Raw genomic sequence first — 21,698 nt, forward strand, 5'->3', positions numbered from 1 at the left:
TCGAGTATATAAGGCTTGGCTCGTAGCCCGGAGCATTTTCCTCGGTCATTTGTCAGAATATGAGACTTCTTGCTCTTTACCCATAAAACATCATCGTTTGGTAATTAAAGCTGCAGGTGATGGATCGCCCCTCTCCTGGTTGTTTCCACTCGCAGGTGAAACTACACGTTTGAAGCTCGTAACACCTACTAAAGTCAGATTTAAAGTTCAAAAGATACTTCAGTTTCTGCTGTCCTGTCTGCCACATGCAGTAAAGATTCATGGCCATCGAACCTTTTAATTTTCTTTAAATTTCCTCTTTTTTTAAATCTCCGCCTGTCTTATTTGTGTCTGTACGTAATTGTGTAAACTCCAATGCGCTTTAATTATTTGTTACTTTACATATCGAACATCTGTGACTTTGTGTTTTATTTTCTAGAAATTGTATTTAGTTGCAGTTCTGAAACCTATGTAATAAAATCTCTTTTCCTGTAGCACCTTTAAGGCTGCCATAACAATTTGTCGCACACTAACAAAATCATCGGTAAATGATATGCGTAAAGCATAACCAAATATTGATTTGAATATTAACATAAAACGTTGACTTGTCTTGTGTTTTTAAACTTAAGGTCTGACATTTATTTTCGGCTAAAGCTTTCTGTGGACAATTTTGACTGTGAGAATGGATGACTGCAGCAGCTGAAATACATCACAATCATGTTTTATGGTTTAAAGAGCAAAAAGTCTAATGTCCTGACAAACCTTGAGGCTAATGGCGAAGCCTTATATAAACGGCTGTGAGGTGAGCTTGAGACAACGAGTGAGGCTTGCCATCCAGCAGCTGGTAGACATCATCTCTTACAAGGTAAGGTTTTCAAGCAAACAAATCTTCCAGTAATTAGATAACGAGGAAAACGACGACAAAGAAGATTGAGCTTTGCCTGGTTTTGCTGTTAGCTTAATTTCTACTTTCCTACTTTATCAAAGGCCGTGTATATTTGTGTGTGTGTGTGTGTGTGTGATTTTGTGTGTGTGGTAATGTTGTAATCTCAGATCTCTATTACTATTTAATCATCGCCACAACTTATTTGGAACTATTAAAACGTACACACACTCGTGTTTATCATCGCCAGCACAAAATCAAGCTCTCTGCCTACACTGAACTTACATCTAAATATTTTTTTATTAATTAAAATACTTGATTAGGACCACGTTCAAAGGCAGTGTCAATCATTAGAATGTTTGTCCTTTCTAATTTTGAAACTAATTTTCAGTTTATTTTTCGGTTGTCTCCAGACCTAAGATGAGGCTGTCGTCGTTCTTCTTTGTGCCCTGGTGGCTGTCAGCCAAGCTGGCTTTATTTCCCCAGGCTACGGCTTTGGTGGATACGGCTACGGCATTGGTGGCATTGGTGGCTTTGGAGGTCTTGGAGGTCTTGGTGGTCTCGGCGGCTTTGGCGGTCTGTACGGTGTCCGAGGAATTGGCATCGGCGGCATCGGCCTCGGCGGCATTGGCCTCGGCGGCATCGGCCTCGGTGGCATCGGCCTCGGGGGCATTGGCATCGGTGGCATCGGCCTAGGTGGTATAGGAGGAGGTTTCTACAGGGGATTCCCGTACTACAAGAAATACGTCTACTAAGAAATGAAGAATTCAAGTTTTTGACGTCCAGTAGGTGCTTGAGATTTTTTTAAAGCGTACTTAACGCACACGTCCTAAGTAATATTTACGGAAGAAGAAATAAGTGTGACATTGGAGTGTGAAATAAACCAAAATTAAGAGTTGTAACATGCTGATTTTTGCTTTTAATCGTATCAATCAATTAATATTTAGTTTTGTTTTATTTTACAGGGAAGAAGAGGTCACCCATTTGAAGTCGTAAAAACTGCAATTTCGATGCAACGTGAACAGCCTTGAAACAATAAATCTATTAACCAACGAATAAATGTGTCATTGTTTTTTTAATTAAAAAACTCGAAACTGGCATGTTGTGATCGTAGACTAAAAATGAAAAAATGACACCAATATTTGTCTTCCTCAGGCATCTTCTTCTTTGATGTTAAGAAACCTCCTGCAGATGAGGAAACAGTCAGTATGCCCTTTACTTACAGCTGTATAAGTACTTTTCTTTTTTGAAGCTGCATCAGTATGTCCCATACTTTGCATAAACTACTTTCTCTCCTTCCCAGCACATCACCATACACTCATTTCTGTTTTGCAACTGTCTCTTTTCTAAAAGCTAGTCGAGACCATGATGTGTCAGGTTTCTTGATTAATTTGTCGACTGTTTGCCTGAAACTAAAGTCGAAGGTTGCTTCAAAGAGGCAACTTTGCACATGGAAAGAAAACTCAGTTTATTGCAGTTTATTGCATAAACCTGTTAACATAAGACATCTTTATGATCAAAGGAGCCACATTAAAACTGATGAAGGATGTCGCGATCGCCACAAGCTTTCACCGGATGCACACTGGCAGCCGCTCACACAGTCGGCACGAACACGCAAACAATCGCTCAGCCAGAGGTGGGACACGAAGTACCTGTCGAACCTTTGATAAAAGTACACCGAAACAAAGACGAAATAAACGGTTAAAAAAATAACAAACACATACACACACACAAAACCAAGTAATAATTATAAAATAAAAATTTTGTACAAGGCATACAATCATAAGAAGTATGCTCTTAGCGCTTAAGAAAAAGAACGAAACACGGACAGCATACGAGGGACAGGAAGACAATCAAATAACACATGAGCTACAAAAAGAACCAACAACCGTGCTAAACAAAAGATAAAATCAAATGTGAAAAACACAAAGAGTAACCAAATAACAAGAACAAGAGCTGAGAGTAACATGATATTGCAAAAAGGAAGGGTGTGAAAAGGACTAACAGTATGAGAAAGGTTGTTAGGAGGAATGTTTATGGAAGAGGTGTGTTTTCAGTGCACGTGTAAAGGATTCAATAGTGGGTAGGTGAGGATATGGAAAGAGAGAGAGTTCAATGGTTTGGCTGCACAATAATGAAAAGTCCTGTGGCCATATGTTGTTGTTTTGGTGACAGGAAGAGTAAGGAGACGATCATCAGACGACGAGAGGAGTTGTCTAGCTGGGATGTAAGGGCAGAGCAGTTCAGATAAATAATCATGGCAGGTGCCAGCAAAGACATTAAAACACATCACGGACAGTTTGTACCGGATGCCAGAACAGATGGGAAGCCAGTGTAGAAAACGAAGGAGCGGGGTGGCGTGGTCACGTGTCCTGCTCTAAGCACCAGACGTGCAGCAGAGTTCTGTACTTTCTGCAGTTTGTGAAGAAGGTATACAGGGCAGCCAGCAAGCAAGGAGTTGCAGTAATCAAGTGTGGATAAAACAAACACACAGACAGGAGTAATGGTAGCGCGTGGACAGAATGTGAAGGATGGGGCTGATGTTGTGTAGTTCATAATAGACAGACTGATAGACAGCTGTAACTTGTCTATCATTATAAATAGAATGACAGACAGCTGTAAATTGTCTACCACAATAGACAGACTGACAGACAGCTGTGACTTGTTTAGCAAAGTTCATGTCTGCATTGTCAATTAATCTCAGATTCCTAACGGAAGACGAAAAGGTGATGCTGGTTTCTCCCATCTTCGTGTGATTTGGTGGACAAACTAGTAAAGGTTGGCTTCTTCCTAAGCACAACGAAGCTTCCGCTTTATTCAAATTTGTGTCTACCTGCGCATCAAAATGATAAAAGTCTAAATTCTGCAGACTCCTAATTACTTACTAGTAGATGTATTTCTTGGAATATGGTAATCCTATATCAAAATCATCTCCTATAGCACCAAACCACCGATGACGACACAGCCGCCCAAACCGCCATGACCAAGGATACTGTTACCGCATTCATCATCACCGTATCCTGTATAGATAAATATCATTTTACTCTCTGTTCTTGTTCCTGTTATTTGGAATCTCTGTGTTTTCTGTATTTGACTTTAGTCTTCGTTAGTCCTGTTGGTTCTTATTTTATACTTCATGTCATTTTTGTTTTCATGACCCTTGTAAGTTTTACATGTTTCGTTGTTGTTCTTAAGTAATAAGAGCATACTCCTTAGGGGTGTAAGTATTGGCATTATAATTTTTGCATTTATTATTATTATCGTCATTATTATTATTATTAATCTTATTGTTAAGCCAGGATGGCTGATAGCCACAAGAACAAAACAACAACGATGACAGCCTTTTTTTTTAGATCTTCTCACTCGCAATGTGAAGCTCACCTGACAGGTGCTAATATACATGTATGACTTTCTGCCAGGGTTTTGTGAGAATGGCTAACTACGGTAGAAACAATCTATCAGCTTTAAACTAGAAATTTAAATATACAGCGATGACATTTTATGGCAAGGGACCAGCGAATCTATAATTTTGACATTTTATGATTGAATACTCTGGCAGAAATTCTGAAAGTCATACATGTATATAAGCACCTATCAGGTGAGCTTCAAATTACGAGTGAGGCCTACCATCGAGCTATTGGTAGACATTGGTAATGATTTGAATCAAACAAATCTGTCAGCATGTAGATGAAGCCGACTGTGATTATCTGGTCAATTTTGAGACACAAGCAAACACAAAATTTTGAACAGACAATAAATTATACCTAAAGAAGAATAAATTATAATTAAACATTTTAAAGTTAAATTAAAGGGGAAAAACAATTTCTATCTTATACTTTCCAAGTTAGACCCAATGGCGAGAAGAAGTCACGCACGTCCAGTAGGTAAACATAAAAGTTGTGATATAAACATTCCCGTTATCTGCTTTCACAAGTAAAGTTCGGAGAGAATAGGAAAGGAAAAGGAAAATCAAGCAATGTTTATCTCTTTATCGTAATTCTTACCATACCATCATTTTCTGTTCTGCTTTGCAGATAGTGCATTTCTGGACTGACAGTAGTTGTGAATATGGCTTAAATATCGTTAATTTAGTGCTTCGTCCTCGACATTTATTTTTATGAAGGAATATCAATCACCTCATAGTCCAAATAGTTCCCCACTTTAGGGCTTGCTATTTTCAAGAAGAGTTTTCATTACTAAACTCACTGGACTAGTATTGCAAGTGTATCGCAGTACGTTAGTGTACGAACGTGCAAAGGATAAGTCACGTGACTTAAAGATGCAGTCAATCAGCAAACCCAGTGAATACAATGATTTCCAACTAACGATACTACTAACCATAGTGTTCTAAACGTCAATGTCTAGAGATTATTTTTTCATATTTAAAGTACACATGCATCAATAAGTCGTAGTGCAGGTAGCTCTTGCAGACATAAAGACGTATAGTGTCATATTTAATGGCACTCCTATAAACCTTTCTGTCTTTTGCTTGATCAAGTCACCTCATTAATTATGAAAGCATTGCTTGTGCTTAGCCTTAGGTACAACTAACAGATTTATTCAAAAATTATTTTTAAAAATGGATGGAAATTGTTTTTAAAAAAAACCGACTGCCACTATATAGTAAAGTGACTTGGCTTATGTGTAAAAATCATGTTGTTCCGGGCTGCTACTTACCCGAGTTTAGTAAATTAGCTACCCGTATGTAGTATCACCATAAACAAAACATGAACTCTGTGCAAGGATGAAAAACGGAATACTCTTGTAAAATGTTTTTAAAATGTGGGTTATACTCCGGATTTAAAGGGTACGAACAAAACAATAATAAAGTTATAAAGATATATTGTAAGAATATATTATTATTTATAAGTATTATAAAATAATAATATAAATACGAAAGCCACAAATCATCCTCACAGAGCAACATGTGCTTGCCCCCTGTCACACAACTAGGTCAGTATGTTGTACATATAGAAAGATAAAGAAAAACAACAATGAGGAGGAAATACAAAAGACAGTCAAGTCGCAGAGGCAACAAACAGTAGCAGGATGTTGATGTGTTAACAAGCTTGTGTCACAATACTCTAGTCATAGAGAGGAGCCAGTAACACACGTTACACGATTTCAATTTAAAATAATACCAACCATTTATCTATGAACAAAAAAGCGTCAACATGGAGGTATGTTCTTCAAACCTAACTCGCATCCTTTCTCGCGTGTCAGCCATGTTTCTGTGCCTGCCTTTCAGTGCTTGGGACGCGCCGGAAATAGAAAGTCAGCTTACAGCAGACGACGTTTGACGTCATCCTCTAGGCTATTTTTATCCGGTTCGCAGGGGAAAGGTCGAGGTGTTTTATCGCTGACTATAGCAACGCCTGACGTCATGCCCATGTTACGTCACGCGTCGTCTGCTTGAGTGCAGGAGTGACAGCAAGCTAGGGGTGGACTGGAAGGCGGGTACTGTTAGTGGACACAGCAGCCAGGAGTGACCAACAGGAGCCAGTGGAAATCCATGGGGCTGGTGTAAGTTTAGTAACCGGTTGGTGCCCACCATGGTCTATGTGAGATGTGAGTAGGTGACCACATGACACTTCACAAGCCGCGTGGGTGAGTGCGTGATTTCTTTACAGTTTTATAATATTTTTTCTTATACGTGAAGGCCTTGAGTAGCGGACGAGAGGCTGCGCATATGACTGAACACTATCACTTTAGAGTCTGATGTGTAAGTGCCTGACTGGATTGAAGTGTGACTCTCCTGTATTTATTCTTTGTAAACTCCAGAATGTACAGAACTCTCTAGTGCTTAGAGTTAGAAAACGGGATTGATTAGACTATGTCTTCTCTCATAACTCATGGCAACAACAGACAACACTGTTATTCAGTCAAATGCCGAGTAGTTTAATGTTGCTTCAGACACACTTGTAGAAAACGTTTGTGTTCACCTCAGCTTTTTATCATAAGACGATGATATTAGTTTATAGCCTTGCAGGAAGATTAAGCTGGAAATTGTGAAACTGTGTGCTTGAGTTCATGAATTCAAGCGTGTTTTTATAGAAAAGTGTTTGTCCGTTTGCACTTATGTGTGTGTCTGCTTATGTGTGTGTGTGTCCGTGAGATTTGTTTTTTTTATGTGATAAGATGTGCTCTGGACACAAGTACTGCCGTCATCTTTTTATTTTTAGGGTACTTTCTCAACATGCCAGTTACACGTTCCTTCTATAGAAAAAACTATGACACATTTAATCGTTTATTAATAGATTTATTGCTTCAAAGCTGTGTACGTAGCCATGACATTGTTGTTTTCACGATTTCAAATGGGTAAACTCCTCTCCTCTGAAAAAGAAAACAAAACTAAATATTAATTTATTAACACAATCCAAAACACAAAAAACGCATTTGACCAAACCTTAATTTTGGTATTTTTAACACTTCCAATGTCACACCTGTATCTAAATATATCTTTAGGACGTGTACGTTAAGTACGCTTTAAAAATTCTCAAGCACCTACTGGACGTCAACGACTTGAATTCTTCATTTCTTAGTAGACGTATTTCTTGTAGTAAGGGAATCCTCTGTAGAAACCTCCTCCTACACCACCGATGCCAATGCCGCCGAGGCCAATGCCGCCGAGGCCGATGCCACCGATGCCAATGCCACCGAGGCCAATGCCACCGAGACCGATGCCGCCGAGGCCGCCGAGGCCGATGCCACCCAAGCCTCCGATGCCAATTCCTTTGACACCGTACAGACCGCCAAAGCCGCCCAGACCACCAAGACCTCCAAAGCCACCAATGCCACCAATGCCGTAGCCGTATCCACCAAAGCCGTAGCCTGGGGAAATAAAGCCAGCTTGGCTGACAGCCACCAGGGCACAAAGAAGAACGACGACGACAGCCTTCATCTTAGGTCTGGAGACAACCAAAAAAATAAACTGAAAATTAGTTTCAAAATTAGAAAGGACAAGCAGACGACACATTGATGTTCACATATTTTGTTTAAAAGTACTTAAAGCGTTAGACAAGACAATAAAATGAAAAATATGGTAAAGTTTATATGTAGATTTTTGATATATCTAACAAATAAAGCCCTCGTCATCCTCTCTACCTCAAACATCATTTTCATTTAACCACTTTCATGGACAATGTGAAGTAACAGTCCATTTTCTGTGTTCTCTCACTGTGAAATATTACTTAATATTATTTCTGATGATTAGCACTACCTTTGAACGAGGTGCTTACACAGTCTTAAAAATAGCAACAATTAAATATAGATATAAAGATATATTTAAGCTTAGTGTAGGCAGACTATGATCTTGTGCTGGCGTTGATAAACACGAGTACATGTACGTTTTCATAGTTGCAAATAAGTTTTGACAATGAATAAATAGTAACAGAAATTTGAGATTAAAACATAATACCAGCAACACAAAAGTAGACACACAAGTATGCTCGGCTTTTGATAAAGTACGAAAGTAGAAATTAAGCAAACAGCCAAACCAAGCAAAAGCCTTACCTTGTAAGAGATGATGTCTACCAACTGCTGGATGGCAAGCCTCACTCGTTGTCTCAAGCTCACCTCACAGCCGCTTATATAAGGCTTCGCCAGTAGCCTCAAGGTTTGTCAGGACATTAGACATTTTGGTTTTTAAACCATAAAACATCATTGTGATGTATTTCAGCTGCTGTAGTCATCCATTCTCATAGTCAAGATTGCCCACATAACGATTCAGGCGAAAATAAATGTCAGACCTTAAGTTTACAATCACATGACAGGCAAACTTTTTATATTATTATTCAAGCAATACTTGGTTATGCTATATGCAATCAAGATGATTTTGTAAGTTTTCGATTCTTAACTCTTGGTCTCTCAAAACACTACGAAATGGAAAGTTTTATCTTCTACAAGAATTATTTTTTTACAGTTATAAAATTACATGAGATTTGAATAGTAACTTGTGTGATTGTGTGTCTATGTATACCTCCACGTCTGTGCAAGAGAGTGAGACGAAGCGTAAATATAGTTAATTTAATTATCTCAAAGAAGACGAAACTAGTCAAAGTTACTCGTAAAGGCAAATAGATTGGAAAGATATTTGAAACAGCATCATGGTTAGGTGTTAATTATAAACTCTGAATACAATTATAAAATGCCAGCTAGTGTACGTATGTTTACAAGAGAGAGAGAGAAAGAAGAAAAACTATGCAATTTACGTCTTTGAAGAAGAAAGGTTTGAAAGTTACTGACTGAATATTATTGCTCTGTCATTTTGAAGAAGAAGCCACATGTAACAGTTTTAATATCATTTAAAAAGCTAAGTTTTATTTCTAATAGTCAGGTTTGTTGCTAAGCACAGTACACAAAGCAAACATCACCCAAAACTATGCCTCCAGCCTCTCCCTCCCTCCATGTTTCTGCAGGTGGATATTTGTGTCTGGCCACAAGGTTTTACTTTTAGTGGAGGTTTACTTTCCATTTCATCTAACGGTTGTCTTTAACTTCGGGGCTTTCGAATACAAGTAAAAGTTAACCTAAAGTTCAAAACCACAAAATGTGTCTGTTTCCTAATTTAGTAGTACAAGCAATACCATATTGCGCTATAATAAATTAAGATAACCTTTAATTGATCGTGTATAGAATATCGTGTGTATGAGGAAGAGTTGGTCAGCGGTTTTACTCGTTCTTTTTTGAAACTGTGTGCGCGAGTGGGTGATTAAGTCAATGATACTTGCCACGGTTCATGTCATCGAAAGTTAAAGCTCTGACATTTATTTTTGTCTAAAATTTGAAGCAAGAAGTTTTGACTGTGAGAATGGCTAACTACGGTAGAAACAATCTATCAGCTTTAAACTAGAAATTTAAATATAAAACTTTGGAGAAAATTAAATGTCAGAGCTTTAATTTTTGATGACATGAGCCGTGGCAAGCATCATTAAATTAACCATCCACTCGCACACACACTTTCAGAAAAACACGAGAAAAAAATGACAGATCGCTAATATTTAGGCAATAACTTTCAAACATTTCTTCTTCATAGATGTAAATTGCATAGTTTTTCTTCTCTCTCTCTCTCGTTTGTAAGAACACACACAAGCTGGATGTTATAATTGTATTCAGAATCTTTCATTAACACCTAACCATGCTGCTATGTAAAATTTGTTGTCCGATTTGTCCGATGTCTCACTCAATCTCTTTGCACAGACATAGAGATACACACATGTACTCACACATGCACGCGCACACACATAGACACACACACATACACGATCACACAAATTACCATTGAAATCTCATGGAAGTTAATAATTTTTTTTAAAATGCTTGTTGTAGAAGATAAAATTTTCCATTTCGTAACGTTTAGAGAGGCCAGGAGTCCGGAATCAAAAACTTTGAATAATAAAATAAAAAAGTTTGCTTGTCTTGTGATTGCAAACTTACGGCCTGACATTTATTTTCGCCTAAAGCTTAAAGTTGGCAATTTTAAATGTGGGAATGGATGACTGCAGCAACTTAAATATATCACGAAGATGTTTTATGGTTTAAAAACCGAAAAGTCTGATGTCCTGACGAAAGATGATCGCAAAGCCTTGGGGCTAATGGCGAAGCATTATATAAGCGGCTGTGAGGTGAGCTTGAGACTACGAGTGAGGCTTGCCATCCAGCAGCTGGTAGACATCATCTCATACAAGGTAAGCCTTTCAAGCGAACAAATTTGCTAGTAATTAGATAACTAGGAAAACGACCACGTAGAACATTTAGTTATACCTGGTTTGGCCTTTTGCTTAATTTCTTATTTCCTACTTCATCAAAAGCCGTTACACAACGTTGTCCATGACAGTGATTTCAATGAAAATGATGGTCTTAGTAGAAAGGATGGTGATAGTTTTATTTGTTCGATATTACAAAAACATCTACATATAAACGATACCATAATTTGTATTTTATTGTCTTGTCTAACACTTTATCTACGTTTAAAGCAGAAAATGTGACCATGAGTGTGTCAGTCGTCTGCTTGTCCTTCGAAAATTTGAAACTAATTTGCAACTTTTTTTTTTGTTGTCTCCAGATCTAAGATGAAGGCTGTCGTCGTCGTTGCTCTGTGTGTCCTCGTGGCTGTCAGTGAAGCTGGTTTTATTTCCCCAGGCTACGGCTTTGGTGGATACGGCTACGGCATTGGTGGCATTGGTGGCTTTGGAGGTCTTGGTGGTCTGGGTGGTCTGGGCGGCTTTGGCGGTCTGTACGGTGTCAAAGGAATTGGCATCGGAGGCTTAGGTGGCATCGGCCTCGGCGGCATTGGCATCGGTGGCATCGGCCTTGGCGGCATTGGCGGCATCGGTGGCATCGGCCTTGGCGGCCTTGGCGGCATCGGTGGCCTCGGCCTCGGTGGTATCGGAGGAGGTTTCTACAGAGGATTCCCGTACTACAAGAAATACGTCTACTAAGAAATGAAGACTTGAAGTCGCTGACGTGCAGTAGGTGCTTGAGAGTTTTTAAAGCGTACTTAACTCTCGTCTCAAATTAATATTTACGGAAGTAGATTGACGTGTGACACTGGCAGTGTGAAAAAAAAATTAAGATGTGTGAAATGCATTTTTTTTGCTTTGGATTCTATTAATAAAGTAATATTTAGTTTTATTTTCCTTTTCAGAGGAGTTTACCAATTTGAAATCATAACAACAGCAAATTCGAGGCTATGTACACAGCCTTAAAGCAATAAATATTTGAAGCAACGATTGAACGTGTCATAGTTTTTTTCTAGAAAAAGAAACGCGTAACTGGTATGTTGAGAAAGTACACTAAAAATAAAAACATGACAGGAATACTTGTGTCCATAGCACGTCTTTTCACATACAAAATACAAACAGCGTACGCGCGCACGCACACACACACACACAAGCAGACACACACTTATGTGTAAACAGACACACACTTTTCTATAAACCCACGCTTGAACTTGATTCACAATTTCCAGCTTATTATTTCATCAAGGCTATAAACTAATATCATCGTCTTGTGATAAAAAGCTGGGGTGAGCAAACACGTTTTCTACAAGTGTGTCTGAAGCAACATTTATCTACTCGGCATTTGACTGAGTAACAGTGTTGTCTGTTGTTGCCATGAGTTATGACGGAAGACTTCCGTTTTCTATTTCTAAGCACCAGAGAGTTTGCTTATCTTGTGATTGCAAACTTAAGGTCTGACATTTATTTTCGCCTTAATCTTGAAGTTGGCAATTTTAAATGGGGGAATGGATGACTGCAGCAACTTAAATACATCACAGTGATGTTTTATGGTTTAAAAACCAAAAAGTCTAATGTCATGGCAAACGATGATCTCAGACCCTTGAGGCTACTGGCGAAGCCTTATATAAGCGGCTGTGAGGTGAGCTTGAGACAACGAGTGAGGCTTGCCATCCAGCAGCTGGTAGACATCATCTCTTACAAGGTAAGGCTTTCAAGCGAACAAATCTGCTAGTAATTAGATAACGAGAAAAACGACGACGAAGAAGTTTTGCCTGGTTATGCAGATTTCTGTTACTAATTAATCATTGTTACAACTTATTTGGAACTATTAAAACGTACATGCACTCTAGTTTAGCAACACCAGCACAAGATCAAAGTAAAAATGCAGTGTCAATCATCAGAAATAATATTGAGTGGTTTTCCATACGTAAAACACTTTCTCAGTGAGAGAAGCAGCAAAATGTATCTCTTCACGAGGAATTGAATCTTAAGTCGGAAATCTGAGATTTGCCTAATTGCATGCATTTTTTAAAAGTAGAGTTCTTGAACGTCATTTTGATACAAAAGTTGGTTTTTCTAGTTTTAAAATTGAATAAGTTATAAACGTTTAAAATGTGTGAAAGTACGGTGGCGGCCATCTCGAGAAAAGCGGGCTCAAAGACTAGCGTCGAGATGGCCGACCAAACTTGTTTACTCCTTAACTTTTGGAGACAAATCTTTTGATTTGTTATTATTTGAATCGTTCTTTAAAGAACTTGAGCAGACCCCGGGCTTTCAGGCAAAGGTATAACACGATGGAGTTATGACAGGGAAACAGTAGCGAAACAGCGTTTGAATTTCGTAATTTTTCTGCAGAAATCGGTCCGGATCACAGTAGGGTACCTCGATTGAAATGTATTTTAAGTCAATTTCTAACTTTTATTTCAAAATAGCAGTGTATTTTCCTGATAGTTTAATAACCAAGAAATCCATTTTTAAAGAAAAGTCATACTGCACATAACTGTCCCCTATCACCTTTCGGGGCCTCTAGCACGAAAATGCTCCGGGCGACTTAAGACTCATTTCGTCGTGGAAGGTCCTAAATGAACTGTTAAATCACGTTGTCCATGACAGTGATTTCAATGAAAATGATGGTCATGGTATGAAAGATGGTGAGGGGTTTAATTGTTCAATATATCTAAAATCTAAAAGCTTCAGCATTTTTTTATTTTATTGTCTTGTCTAACGCTTTATCTGCTTTTAAAGCAGAATATGTGACCATGAGTGTGTCAGTCGTCTGCTTGTCCTTCGAAAATTTGAAACTAATGTGCAGTTTATTTTTCGGTTGTCTCCAGACCTAAGATGAAGGCTGTGGTCGTCGTTCTTCTTTGTGCCCTCGTGGCTGTCAGCCAAGCTGGCTTTATTTCCCCAGGCTACGGCTTTGGTGGATACGGCTACGGCATTGGTGGCATTGGTGGCATTGGTGGCATTGGAGGTCTTGGTGGTCTGGGCGGTCTGGGCGGCTTTGGCGGTCTGTACGGTGTCAAAGGAATTGGCATCGGAGGCTTAGGTGGCATTGGCCTCGGAGGCATTGGTATTGGTGGTATCGGCCTCGGAGGCATCGGAGGCATCGGCCTCGGTGGCATTGGTATTGGTGGCATCGGCCTCGGTGGTATAGGAGGTGGTTTCTACAGAGGATTCCCGTACTACAAGAAATACGTCTACTAAGAAATGAAGAATTCAAGTCGCTGACATCCAGTAGGTGCTTGAGATTTTGTAAAGTGAACTGAAGTCACACATCCTAAAGTAATTTTTACGAAAGTAGATATAAATGTGACAATGACTGTGTGGGAAAAAAATTAAGATTTGTGAAAAAATAATTAAGATTTGTGAAATGTGGTGTTTTGTTTTTGATCGTATTAATAAATTAATATTAAATTTTGTTTTCTTTTTCAGAGAAGATGAGTTTACCAATTTCAAAACGTAAAAACAACAATATCGAGGCTATGTACACAGATTTGAAGCAATAAATCTGTTTATCAACGATTAAATGTGTCATAGTTTTTTTCTATAAAAGGAAACTCGTAACTGGCATGTTCTGTTTTTACACTAAAAATAAAAACATGACAGCAATACTTGTGTCCATAACACATCTCATCACATACAAAATATAATTCGCGCACGCGCTTACACAAACACGCACTTATGCGCAAACAAACACACACTTTTCTATAAACCCACTCTTACAACCCATGAACTCATTTTCACAATTTTCAGCCTACTCTTTCATCAACGCTATAAACTATCATCATCCAATTGGGATAAAAAGCTGAAAAGAACAAACACGTTTTCTACAAGTGTGTCTGAAGCAACTAACTACTCTAGCATTTGACTGAGTAACAGTGTTGTCTGTTGTTGACATGTGTTATGAGAGAAGACATGGTCCAGTTTCTATTTGTCACACTTTATCCCATCAGCTTTGTAAAAGAGAAGAAACTGGTAACGTAGTAAGAAAATGCTATACACAGCTGCAGAAATCAGCTCACTGGCTTGAAAATGATCTACAACAGCGAAATTGAGGCTTGAAATGTATTAATTTTCTATGTGTCATCGGTACATCAGCCATCTACTTCTTTGGTGTTATGAAACCTCCTACAGATGAGGAAACAGTCAATATGCCCTTTACTTACAGCACTTTTCTTTTTTGAAGTTTTATCCGTTTGTCCCATACTTAGCATAAACAACTTTACCTTCTTCCCAACACATCACCATACACTCGTTCGTGTTTAGGAACTGTCTCTTTTCTACAAGCTAGTCCCCACCATGAGTCAGGTTTCCTGATTAATTTGTCGACTGTTTGCCTTAAGCTAAAGTCAAAGGCTGCTTCAAGGATTTGACTCTGCGCATATAACGAGAACTCAGTTTATTGCAGTGTTTATTGCATAACCTGTTAACACAAGACATTTTTATGATCAAAGGAGTCACATTCAGTCCATCAAACTGATGAAGGATGTCGCGGATTGCCACAAGCGTCACCGGATACTCGTTCGCAACCGCTCACACAGCTGGCACGAACACACACACACTCGCTTAGTTAGGTTTTTTCTGTGGTTCCTTATTTTTGTTTTTTTTCCCCATTATAATACTTATAAATAATAATAATAATTTTTACAATATATCATTATAACTTTATTATTGTTTTGCTCTTTAAAGAAACGTATTAGACTAATGTTGAAATAAAGATCTGGTTCTGAAATTTTTCTCATAGTCAATCACAAAACGTCTTTAAGATAAAATGTGATAGGGGGGGACTCACATAATGTTTGCTTTTGTTGACTGTGAAGATGATGATGAAGTTCAAAATTAAACAAGGTAGAATCACGCTCATATGGGTCCATTCACTCAGCGTTTGACAGCAAAGCTAGGTCAGTATCCACGACATGAAAAAAGCATAAAGATAGACGCTAATGAAAGTAAACACAATTAGCAAAAAAAAAAACAAAAACAAAAAAAAAACCACACACACACACACAGACAAGCCTCTACCCCCTCCCGCCCAAAAAACAAAAAAACAAAAAAAAAACAAAACAAAACAAACAAAACAAAAAACGAAACAATTCAACAATTTTTTAAATGCACTGAAAAGGGTAAAATATATTTTCATGATGGTTGTTAATTTCGCATCCACCTATCTGGCTGACTGACGCACAGCATAATGTGTATACACGCTTTCAAGTTCTTGACACCTGGGTGAACATCACGCGTGTAGCACGGGGCGCACACAAACGTGGAGAGAAACTATTTGAATAATACTTATAATACATTTCTAAGTTGACCAGCAGTCGGACAGTGTCACACGCACAGGAACTTTAACAGCAAACACACACGCACATTTAAGGAACTATTTTGGTTTGAATTTTGTGATCCATTTTTCCATTTTACTTTGTGTGACTTTATTTCCTTCTTAGAGGCTGAACTAGGGGAGATAACCTATAGTTTTATTAGTCGCAGAGGAGGAGTCACTTATCTCCCCTGCTTCGGCTTACACAAAATTAAATTAAAAAGAAAATTCTACTTGTGGGCTGCTGAAAATAATTTAGTATCGTACTGTCAACGGAGTTGATTAACAAGTAAACATTACAGACCTGTAGGACAATGACAAGTGGGTTAAAATCAATTAAAAAACCAAAAGGATTTTTTACTAATCAAAAAAAAAAAAAAAAAAAAACAAAAAAGAGAGAGAGGGGGAAATGGATCAGTAACAGCAAATGGTTTGCATTTACTGCTTTTGCAAAGGCGTAGAAACCAGAAAGAAACGGAATGGGGGCAACCGTTACTTAAAAAAGAGTTTTAGAAGGCAAGAATGTGAAAGTCGTTCATTGTCATCCCCGACTCCCCAAAACTGAGCATCTTCATAAAAGAGAAGAGAGTTACCCTGCTTTGCTTCATCATTCAGTAGCCAGGACTATACGGTAGTGCTTTAGGGACATAAAGAGTCTAACGAGAGTGACCTTTTCCTTATTAGGCGTAGAGAAGCAGGGAAAAGATAATCAAAAAGCTACACCACAGCACTGACTTGTCCTGAATGTTAACACAAAAGGTCAACCAATGCAAAGAACGAAGGGAAGGAATTGAAAGTTTTGCAGTCCCACATTCCGGTTATTTTTTCGGTATTACTCTGATTTTTATTTAAATGGTGTAATAATTTGCTTGTGTGCCCATTTTTGCTTGTATGTGTGACTGTTTTATCGTGTCTATGTGAACAATTTTTCCTTTAATAAGAGTTTACGATGGTGTGTGCTTTTGCTTTTGTATTCGTGTGTTTTGGAACTTGTATAAGTCGGATTCAGTCTCCACCGGAATAGGCACAACTGCTACAAATTATTTAGATGGTATGACTATGATTGGGAAACGGTATGTCATGTGAGACGAGAACAGTTGATTAAAAGAATAAAATTTCACGAAGTTTCGCTCATTTAGTAGCTTTTAAAACCCTCGCATCGACTACTTGTATCCACAACAAAAGCGCTGCTAACCCCGCAAATGACGGGAAGTAAAAATTTCCAAAAGTGTCAAATTGTATAGAAATCTTGACAATAGTATTTAATTAAATTGCAGACAAATATTCACCTGCTGGTCAGTTGCCATTTCATTATACTGTCCGTGAGTCGCAGCAATCTCTTCAAACATTCCTTACTTTTGGCTGAAATCGTTTTGCTAATGTCTTTGAATATGATAGAGAAGGACTTTTCGTTGCTTCGTCAGCAAAGACAGTTTCTAAATAAAAATATGAACGAGAGGGAAATAGTGTGTGCGCACACATCGGTGGTGACCTGGTGGAGGTTAGGGTGGGGGAGAATATGTCAAAGAGGATGAAGAAATCTGACAAAGTATTCGTCACGTAACTTTTGACCTCGCCGACGGAACGTAAACTTGTCATCCTTCAAATGTTGAAGCTGCTGTCATCTATGCAGTTACCGTTGCATTTGGTCATTCATTGAGTTCAATAAAATTAGCCATTGCAAAAGCGTGGTTTGTTGTAAATTATTCCGAATTCCTTCGCAAACTTCCTCAACCGAAGTCGTAAATTAGTCTGATGGAAATCCCAGACCCATCGGTCATAAGAGGCCAACTGAAGAATTCTGACAGTCAAATCAATCAAACAAAATACACTAAACGACAGATATAGAGGAAAAGAAGATAATTTTTCGCGGTTGTTTGACGCGCAAAGAAATAAAATTGTGACAAGAAATGAGTGGTGAAGGGGGACATCCAAACTATTTAAGAGTCAGGTCTCAGGCTCTCAGGGACATACACCTCTTGTGTCAGTGGCATCTGAATTTGTCAGGTAAGTCTGTTCACATTTATCGTGTTGATCTTTCTTGGATAGATTTTAGTCCTTTCTTTATCTCAATTTTCCATCAAACGTGAAGGTGTTTGTGATTGTTGTCACAGAACCATGATCAAGGTGCTCCTACTACTGCTGCTACTCAGCGCCCTGGCTACCCTGGCGGTGGCAGGCCCTCTGTTTGGAGGACTGTTTGGCGGACTCAGGTATGGAGGTGGCTGGTATGGAGGTGGACGTGGCTGTTACTACTGCTTTCCTTTCTTCGGCGACTTCGACTAGCGATTTAACGCACACTGAGGTAATTGGCCATCCTGAGTTGTGAACTTGATGAAAAAAAGTCTTCGCAAGTGATTTTATCTTTCTCCCTCTTCTGCTCTCTCTCTCTCTGTGTTGTGCTCTCTCTTTCTCCCTTTTTTCTCCTCGCTATCTCTTACTATCTTTTTTTCCTCCTCTCTCTTTCTGCCATCTCTTCCCTCTAACTCACACTTGCTCTTCAAACTGCTCAACACAACTTAAGCCAATTCTTTTGTTTGGTTTCAAAGTGTGTGGATTTTGTGCTTTGATAATTATATTATCTAGAGAGTTTATCTGCTTACTATGAAGCATTTTTCCATGTGACGGTTAGAACTCTAAATGGAATAATTTACGGAGAATGTCGTTTGATGCCTATTGCTTATTAACTCTACTGTGGCTTGTATTAATGTGTTGTATACAGATATACTCATCTATAGACTCAGTCAGGGAATGGTGGAAGCCGTGAAATGTCGCTTCCCTAGAAATTAAATGACTTTTTACATGGCAAAATTAAATATTGCATAGACATAAGAAAAGAGGGTTAGCAAGTGTATGTTTAAAACAATTTTTAAGCCACATAATGAAGTTACTCATTTTTGGTCTTTTTTTCAGATTCCCAGATGGTGTTCTCAACTGAAGTCAACAAACTAAGCAGCTGTCATTAGATGTAACAGCAATAAACTAATTGTCGAGCAAACATTTGAAGTTTTCATCTTGAAATTCTGTGTGAGTGAGTGAGTTGCAGTTTCGACTGAAGAACTGAAGAACACAAAAAATTAAATTTAAAAAGTGTGCACGCACGCCCTAACACACACACATATATATATTTTCTTCTTGTTCCTATTTGCCCCCAGTGGAGCACAGGGCCGCAACCACACCCCGCCATTGTACCCGGTTTTGGGCGTCCCTTTCACACACACACATATAAATATATAGTTAACATCATCTCTATCATCTCTGCAGCTCGCATTTCAACTTATAATGCTAGATGCAAGATGTTTCGTTGCGTGAATAGATGTTTCTGCAGTTGCTAGTAAAGATGAAATGCCACAGTGGCAGTATATTAAAGTTATTACCGTGTAACTCCAGAGAATACAGTCAACCTTAAGATCGAATGTACCTCATTTCAATGGTGAATACCCTGATAACGGCAAGTACATTGTGTTATTCTGGGAATAACTCCTGCCTGGTTTCAACATACATGAACCACCCTAAATAACATTTACACATTTTATAACACCAACCCATCTATGAAAGATGTCTCCATAATAGCACAGACGATAAACGCCAATTACATTACAATTAACTAATTAACAAAATAAAAGAGTAAATTTAATCAAAGCACACTCACTACACTCAAAGGACATCAGACATTTCCACCTGCAGCAGGCAAGTTGCATAAGACCACGTGACCAGGCACGACACTCTGTGGAAAACATGCCGGAGGAAGAAGTAGTTTACGAAAGTAAAGGAGGGGAATGGTAGTCCTTAGCAAGACCTGCTACTGTTGTCCAAGACAGGTCTGAGTGGTGAGCTCTGTCAGCCGCCGTATTTATTCATGTGCAACTCCCAACGACCAATTCCAGCCAAGGGACGAACGAATGAATAAAATATTTTTTTGTCAGACTGACAACATCATCGTTCAGTCTAAAGCATCCAAGATCATTCTGTGCTCCTAGAAAGACCACGTGGACAAACTACCTCTTAGTACATCGGAGAAAGAACACCTGATGTTTGCAAAATTCCAAAAGAACGTATGTGAGGATGTTGTATTTTGAATCTCGCCACCCTGGGTGCTCAGTGTATCATCCTTGTCAACTTTGACTGGTCTTAACAGGAGGCGTTTTCTTTTTTATCCGTGTTGTCTTTCTCTGACGTCTGAAGAATAAAATCATTTTCTCTATATACTATAACTGTAAATTCATTTTACTTTATGTTATAACTGCAATAAATCTTGTTGAAAATCAAAAGTTTTGGTTTCTAATTGGTCAGAAGATTACTTTCTGATGAAAGAATTTCTATTTTTGGAAAGTTGTTCGTTTTGCTAGTCTCTTGTTAGTATATTATCTCTACTACTGCTACTAATAATAATAATAATTGTATTCATCGACCCCGATGTCTCTCGGTCAAAAGAAGCTGCCATTCGAGATAGAAGAGGATATCGCATCCTGTGGAAACGACCCAAAACACATAAAAGCTAAGTCCAGTCAGAAGAAGATATCAAGTGAGATAAAAAAAATGTGTTCCCTTATGTCGTTACTTGTCCGTTATTCAGTCTTTCAGGAAATCACACAATGGGAGTTGCACAAACCCCAGATTTATCTTTTCTCCATGACTCGTTATGCACTTACTGTCACTGAATGTGTAACTACAAGACACGTGGTGTCTTCTTAGTCCGAAGTCAGGTGAAATAATTTTTAATTTTCAAACTGCGATATGATTGGTCATGACGTCACTCGGGTGGTTAATGATGAAAAGCTGGTTTTAGGTACCGCGATGTTCTTAACTTTCATACTCCTCAGGTTTCACTCTTGAATATTTTTCGAATAAGCAACAAGTCAAAATTTTCTTTGGTGTTAATAAATATTCGACATTACAATTTCGGGGTTTTTTTTTCGTTTTGAAAGGTGCAAGCACAGTCCGAGATATATTGCATAAACAATTAAGGTTTTTATAAATCGGACATTCATCTGCCTACAGGACAAATGAATCCAGTGAGTTTAAAATTTACAGGCACAGTCTAAAAAAGAAATGTGCTTTGGTAACTGTGTGAATGTGTACAAACTGATTCAAATTCGTCATAAATATACTATATTGTATGCATCAAACGCGTTTACACAGGACAGTACAGAGAGGTCACACCACACATTTCGAAAGAAATAAAGAAATCATAAGAAAGTTTTTCAATATTGATTTTTATTGATTTCACATTATTCGTAATCAACTGTTGTCAGCCTTTAAGAAGAAGAATCTTCTGGCTCTGAAACAGAAAAATGTTGCCACAAAAGTATTAATCCATGATGATTGGCAGTGTGTAATACAAACATTAAAAGAAACCCAAAACAAGACCCGCTGTTTATTTGTCAATTTTATTGGCCAGAATGTACTTCAGACTTCAGTATCTCAGATTCAAAATAATAACTAAATACTTCACATTGCATTGATATCTGTCAGCTGTAAAAACTTTAGAAACAAAGCTGGTTATCTAATGATCGATGCATTGTCATTAGTTATCTTTTATGTGGGGATCTATCCGTGGTGTATAGATATAAACCTAATATACATTTGCTATATGAGCATTGGAGCTCTTGTGGCAAAACATTCTATTTCTATCTTAGAAATGTTTTTAAAATATCTTGGATTCGTTTGCACTTATTGTTGTCAACCTGAAGCAATTTAATGATAAGATGACAGAAACGGAAAGTGTGTGTGTGTTTACAACTCACCGATCGGTTTTGACTGCTATTTTTTGTTT

General features: G+C 38.3%; 4 protein-coding genes and 1 long non-coding RNA gene across 10 annotated transcripts in view; 4 read left to right on the forward strand and 1 right to left on the reverse strand.

Annotated features, from left to right (window-relative positions):
* The first annotated feature begins 751 nt into the window (after positions 1-751).
* On the forward strand, positions 752-1,617 carry LOC112577367 (acanthoscurrin-1-like). The gene is made up of 2 exons (XM_025260427.1): positions 752-776; positions 1,349-1,617. Exons 1-2 carry the CDS (start codon positions 752-754, stop codon positions 1,615-1,617), a joined length of 294 nt encoding a protein of 97 aa, XP_025116212.1.
* Positions 787-11,606, forward strand: LOC112577014 (acanthoscurrin-1-like). 3 transcript variants are annotated; one of them, XM_025259930.1, is made up of 3 exons: positions 787-844; positions 10,926-11,331; positions 11,508-11,592. In XM_025259930.1, exon 2 carries the CDS (start codon positions 10,933-10,935, stop codon positions 11,299-11,301), a length of 369 nt encoding a protein of 122 aa, XP_025115715.1. In that variant the 5' UTR covers positions 787-844; positions 10,926-10,932; the 3' UTR covers positions 11,302-11,331; positions 11,508-11,592. The 3 variants fall into 3 exon arrangements, with proteins under 3 accessions (XP_025115715.1, XP_025115713.1, XP_025115712.1); XM_025259928.1 differs by lacking the exon at positions 787-844 and adding an exon at positions 10,438-10,548 and having other exon boundaries at positions 10,926-11,335; positions 11,508-11,606; XM_025259927.1 differs by lacking the exon at positions 787-844 and adding an exon at positions 10,438-10,548.
* The window catches only part of LOC112577016 (acanthoscurrin-1-like), a 162,409-nt gene continuing 147,815 nt past the window's right edge, over positions 7,105-21,698 (reverse strand). Inside the window, exons 1-3 of one of the 3 annotated variants that reach the window (XM_025259932.1) lie at positions 8,375-8,464; positions 7,371-7,770; positions 7,105-7,195 (exon numbers count right to left, since the gene is read on the reverse strand). In XM_025259932.1, the coding sequence (XP_025115717.1) occupies positions 7,401-7,763 (363 nt within the window). In that variant the 5' untranslated portion in view covers positions 7,764-7,770; positions 8,375-8,464 and the 3' untranslated portion in view covers positions 7,105-7,195; positions 7,371-7,400. Of the gene's footprint in view, positions 7,196-7,366; positions 7,771-8,374; positions 8,465-21,698 lie in introns of those variants that run through there. The other 2 variants (XM_025259933.1, XM_025259934.1) reach the window with 2 other exon arrangements.
* On the forward strand, positions 12,194-14,132 carry LOC112577015 (acanthoscurrin-2-like). The gene is made up of 3 exons (XM_025259931.1): positions 12,194-12,304; positions 13,437-13,839; positions 14,038-14,132. The coding sequence occupies exon 2, from the start codon at positions 13,444-13,446 to the stop codon at positions 13,807-13,809; it is 366 nt and encodes a 121-aa protein (XP_025115716.1). The 5' UTR covers positions 12,194-12,304; positions 13,437-13,443; the 3' UTR covers positions 13,810-13,839; positions 14,038-14,132.
* Positions 17,827-18,922, forward strand: LOC112577033. 2 transcript variants are annotated; one of them, XR_003101987.1, is made up of 3 exons: positions 17,827-17,929; positions 18,037-18,227; positions 18,836-18,922. It is a non-coding gene; the product is annotated as an uncharacterized LOC112577033 (long non-coding RNA). The 2 variants fall into 2 exon arrangements; XR_003101988.1 differs by having other exon boundaries at positions 17,915-17,929; positions 18,015-18,227.

This window comes from Pomacea canaliculata, linkage group LG12, assembly GCF_003073045.1.
Source record: "Pomacea canaliculata isolate SZHN2017 linkage group LG12, ASM307304v1, whole genome shotgun sequence".
Taxonomy (NCBI): domain Eukaryota; kingdom Metazoa; phylum Mollusca; class Gastropoda; order Architaenioglossa; family Ampullariidae; genus Pomacea; species Pomacea canaliculata.

Coding starts and splice junctions, on each gene's coding strand:
- LOC112577015 (XM_025259931.1), top strand. CDS start 13,444: ATGAAGGCTGTGGTCGTCGTTCTTCTTTGTGCCCTCGTGGCTGTCAGC.
- LOC112577014 (XM_025259930.1), top strand. CDS start 10,933: ATGAAGGCTGTCGTCGTCGTTGCTCTGTGTGTCCTCGTGGCTGTCAGT.
- LOC112577367 (XM_025260427.1), top strand. CDS start 752: ATGGCGAAGCCTTATATAAACGGCT. Junction 777..1,348: donor GAAGCCTTATATAAACGGCT/GTGAGGTGAGCT, acceptor TTATTTCCCCAG/GCTACGGCTTTGGTGGATAC.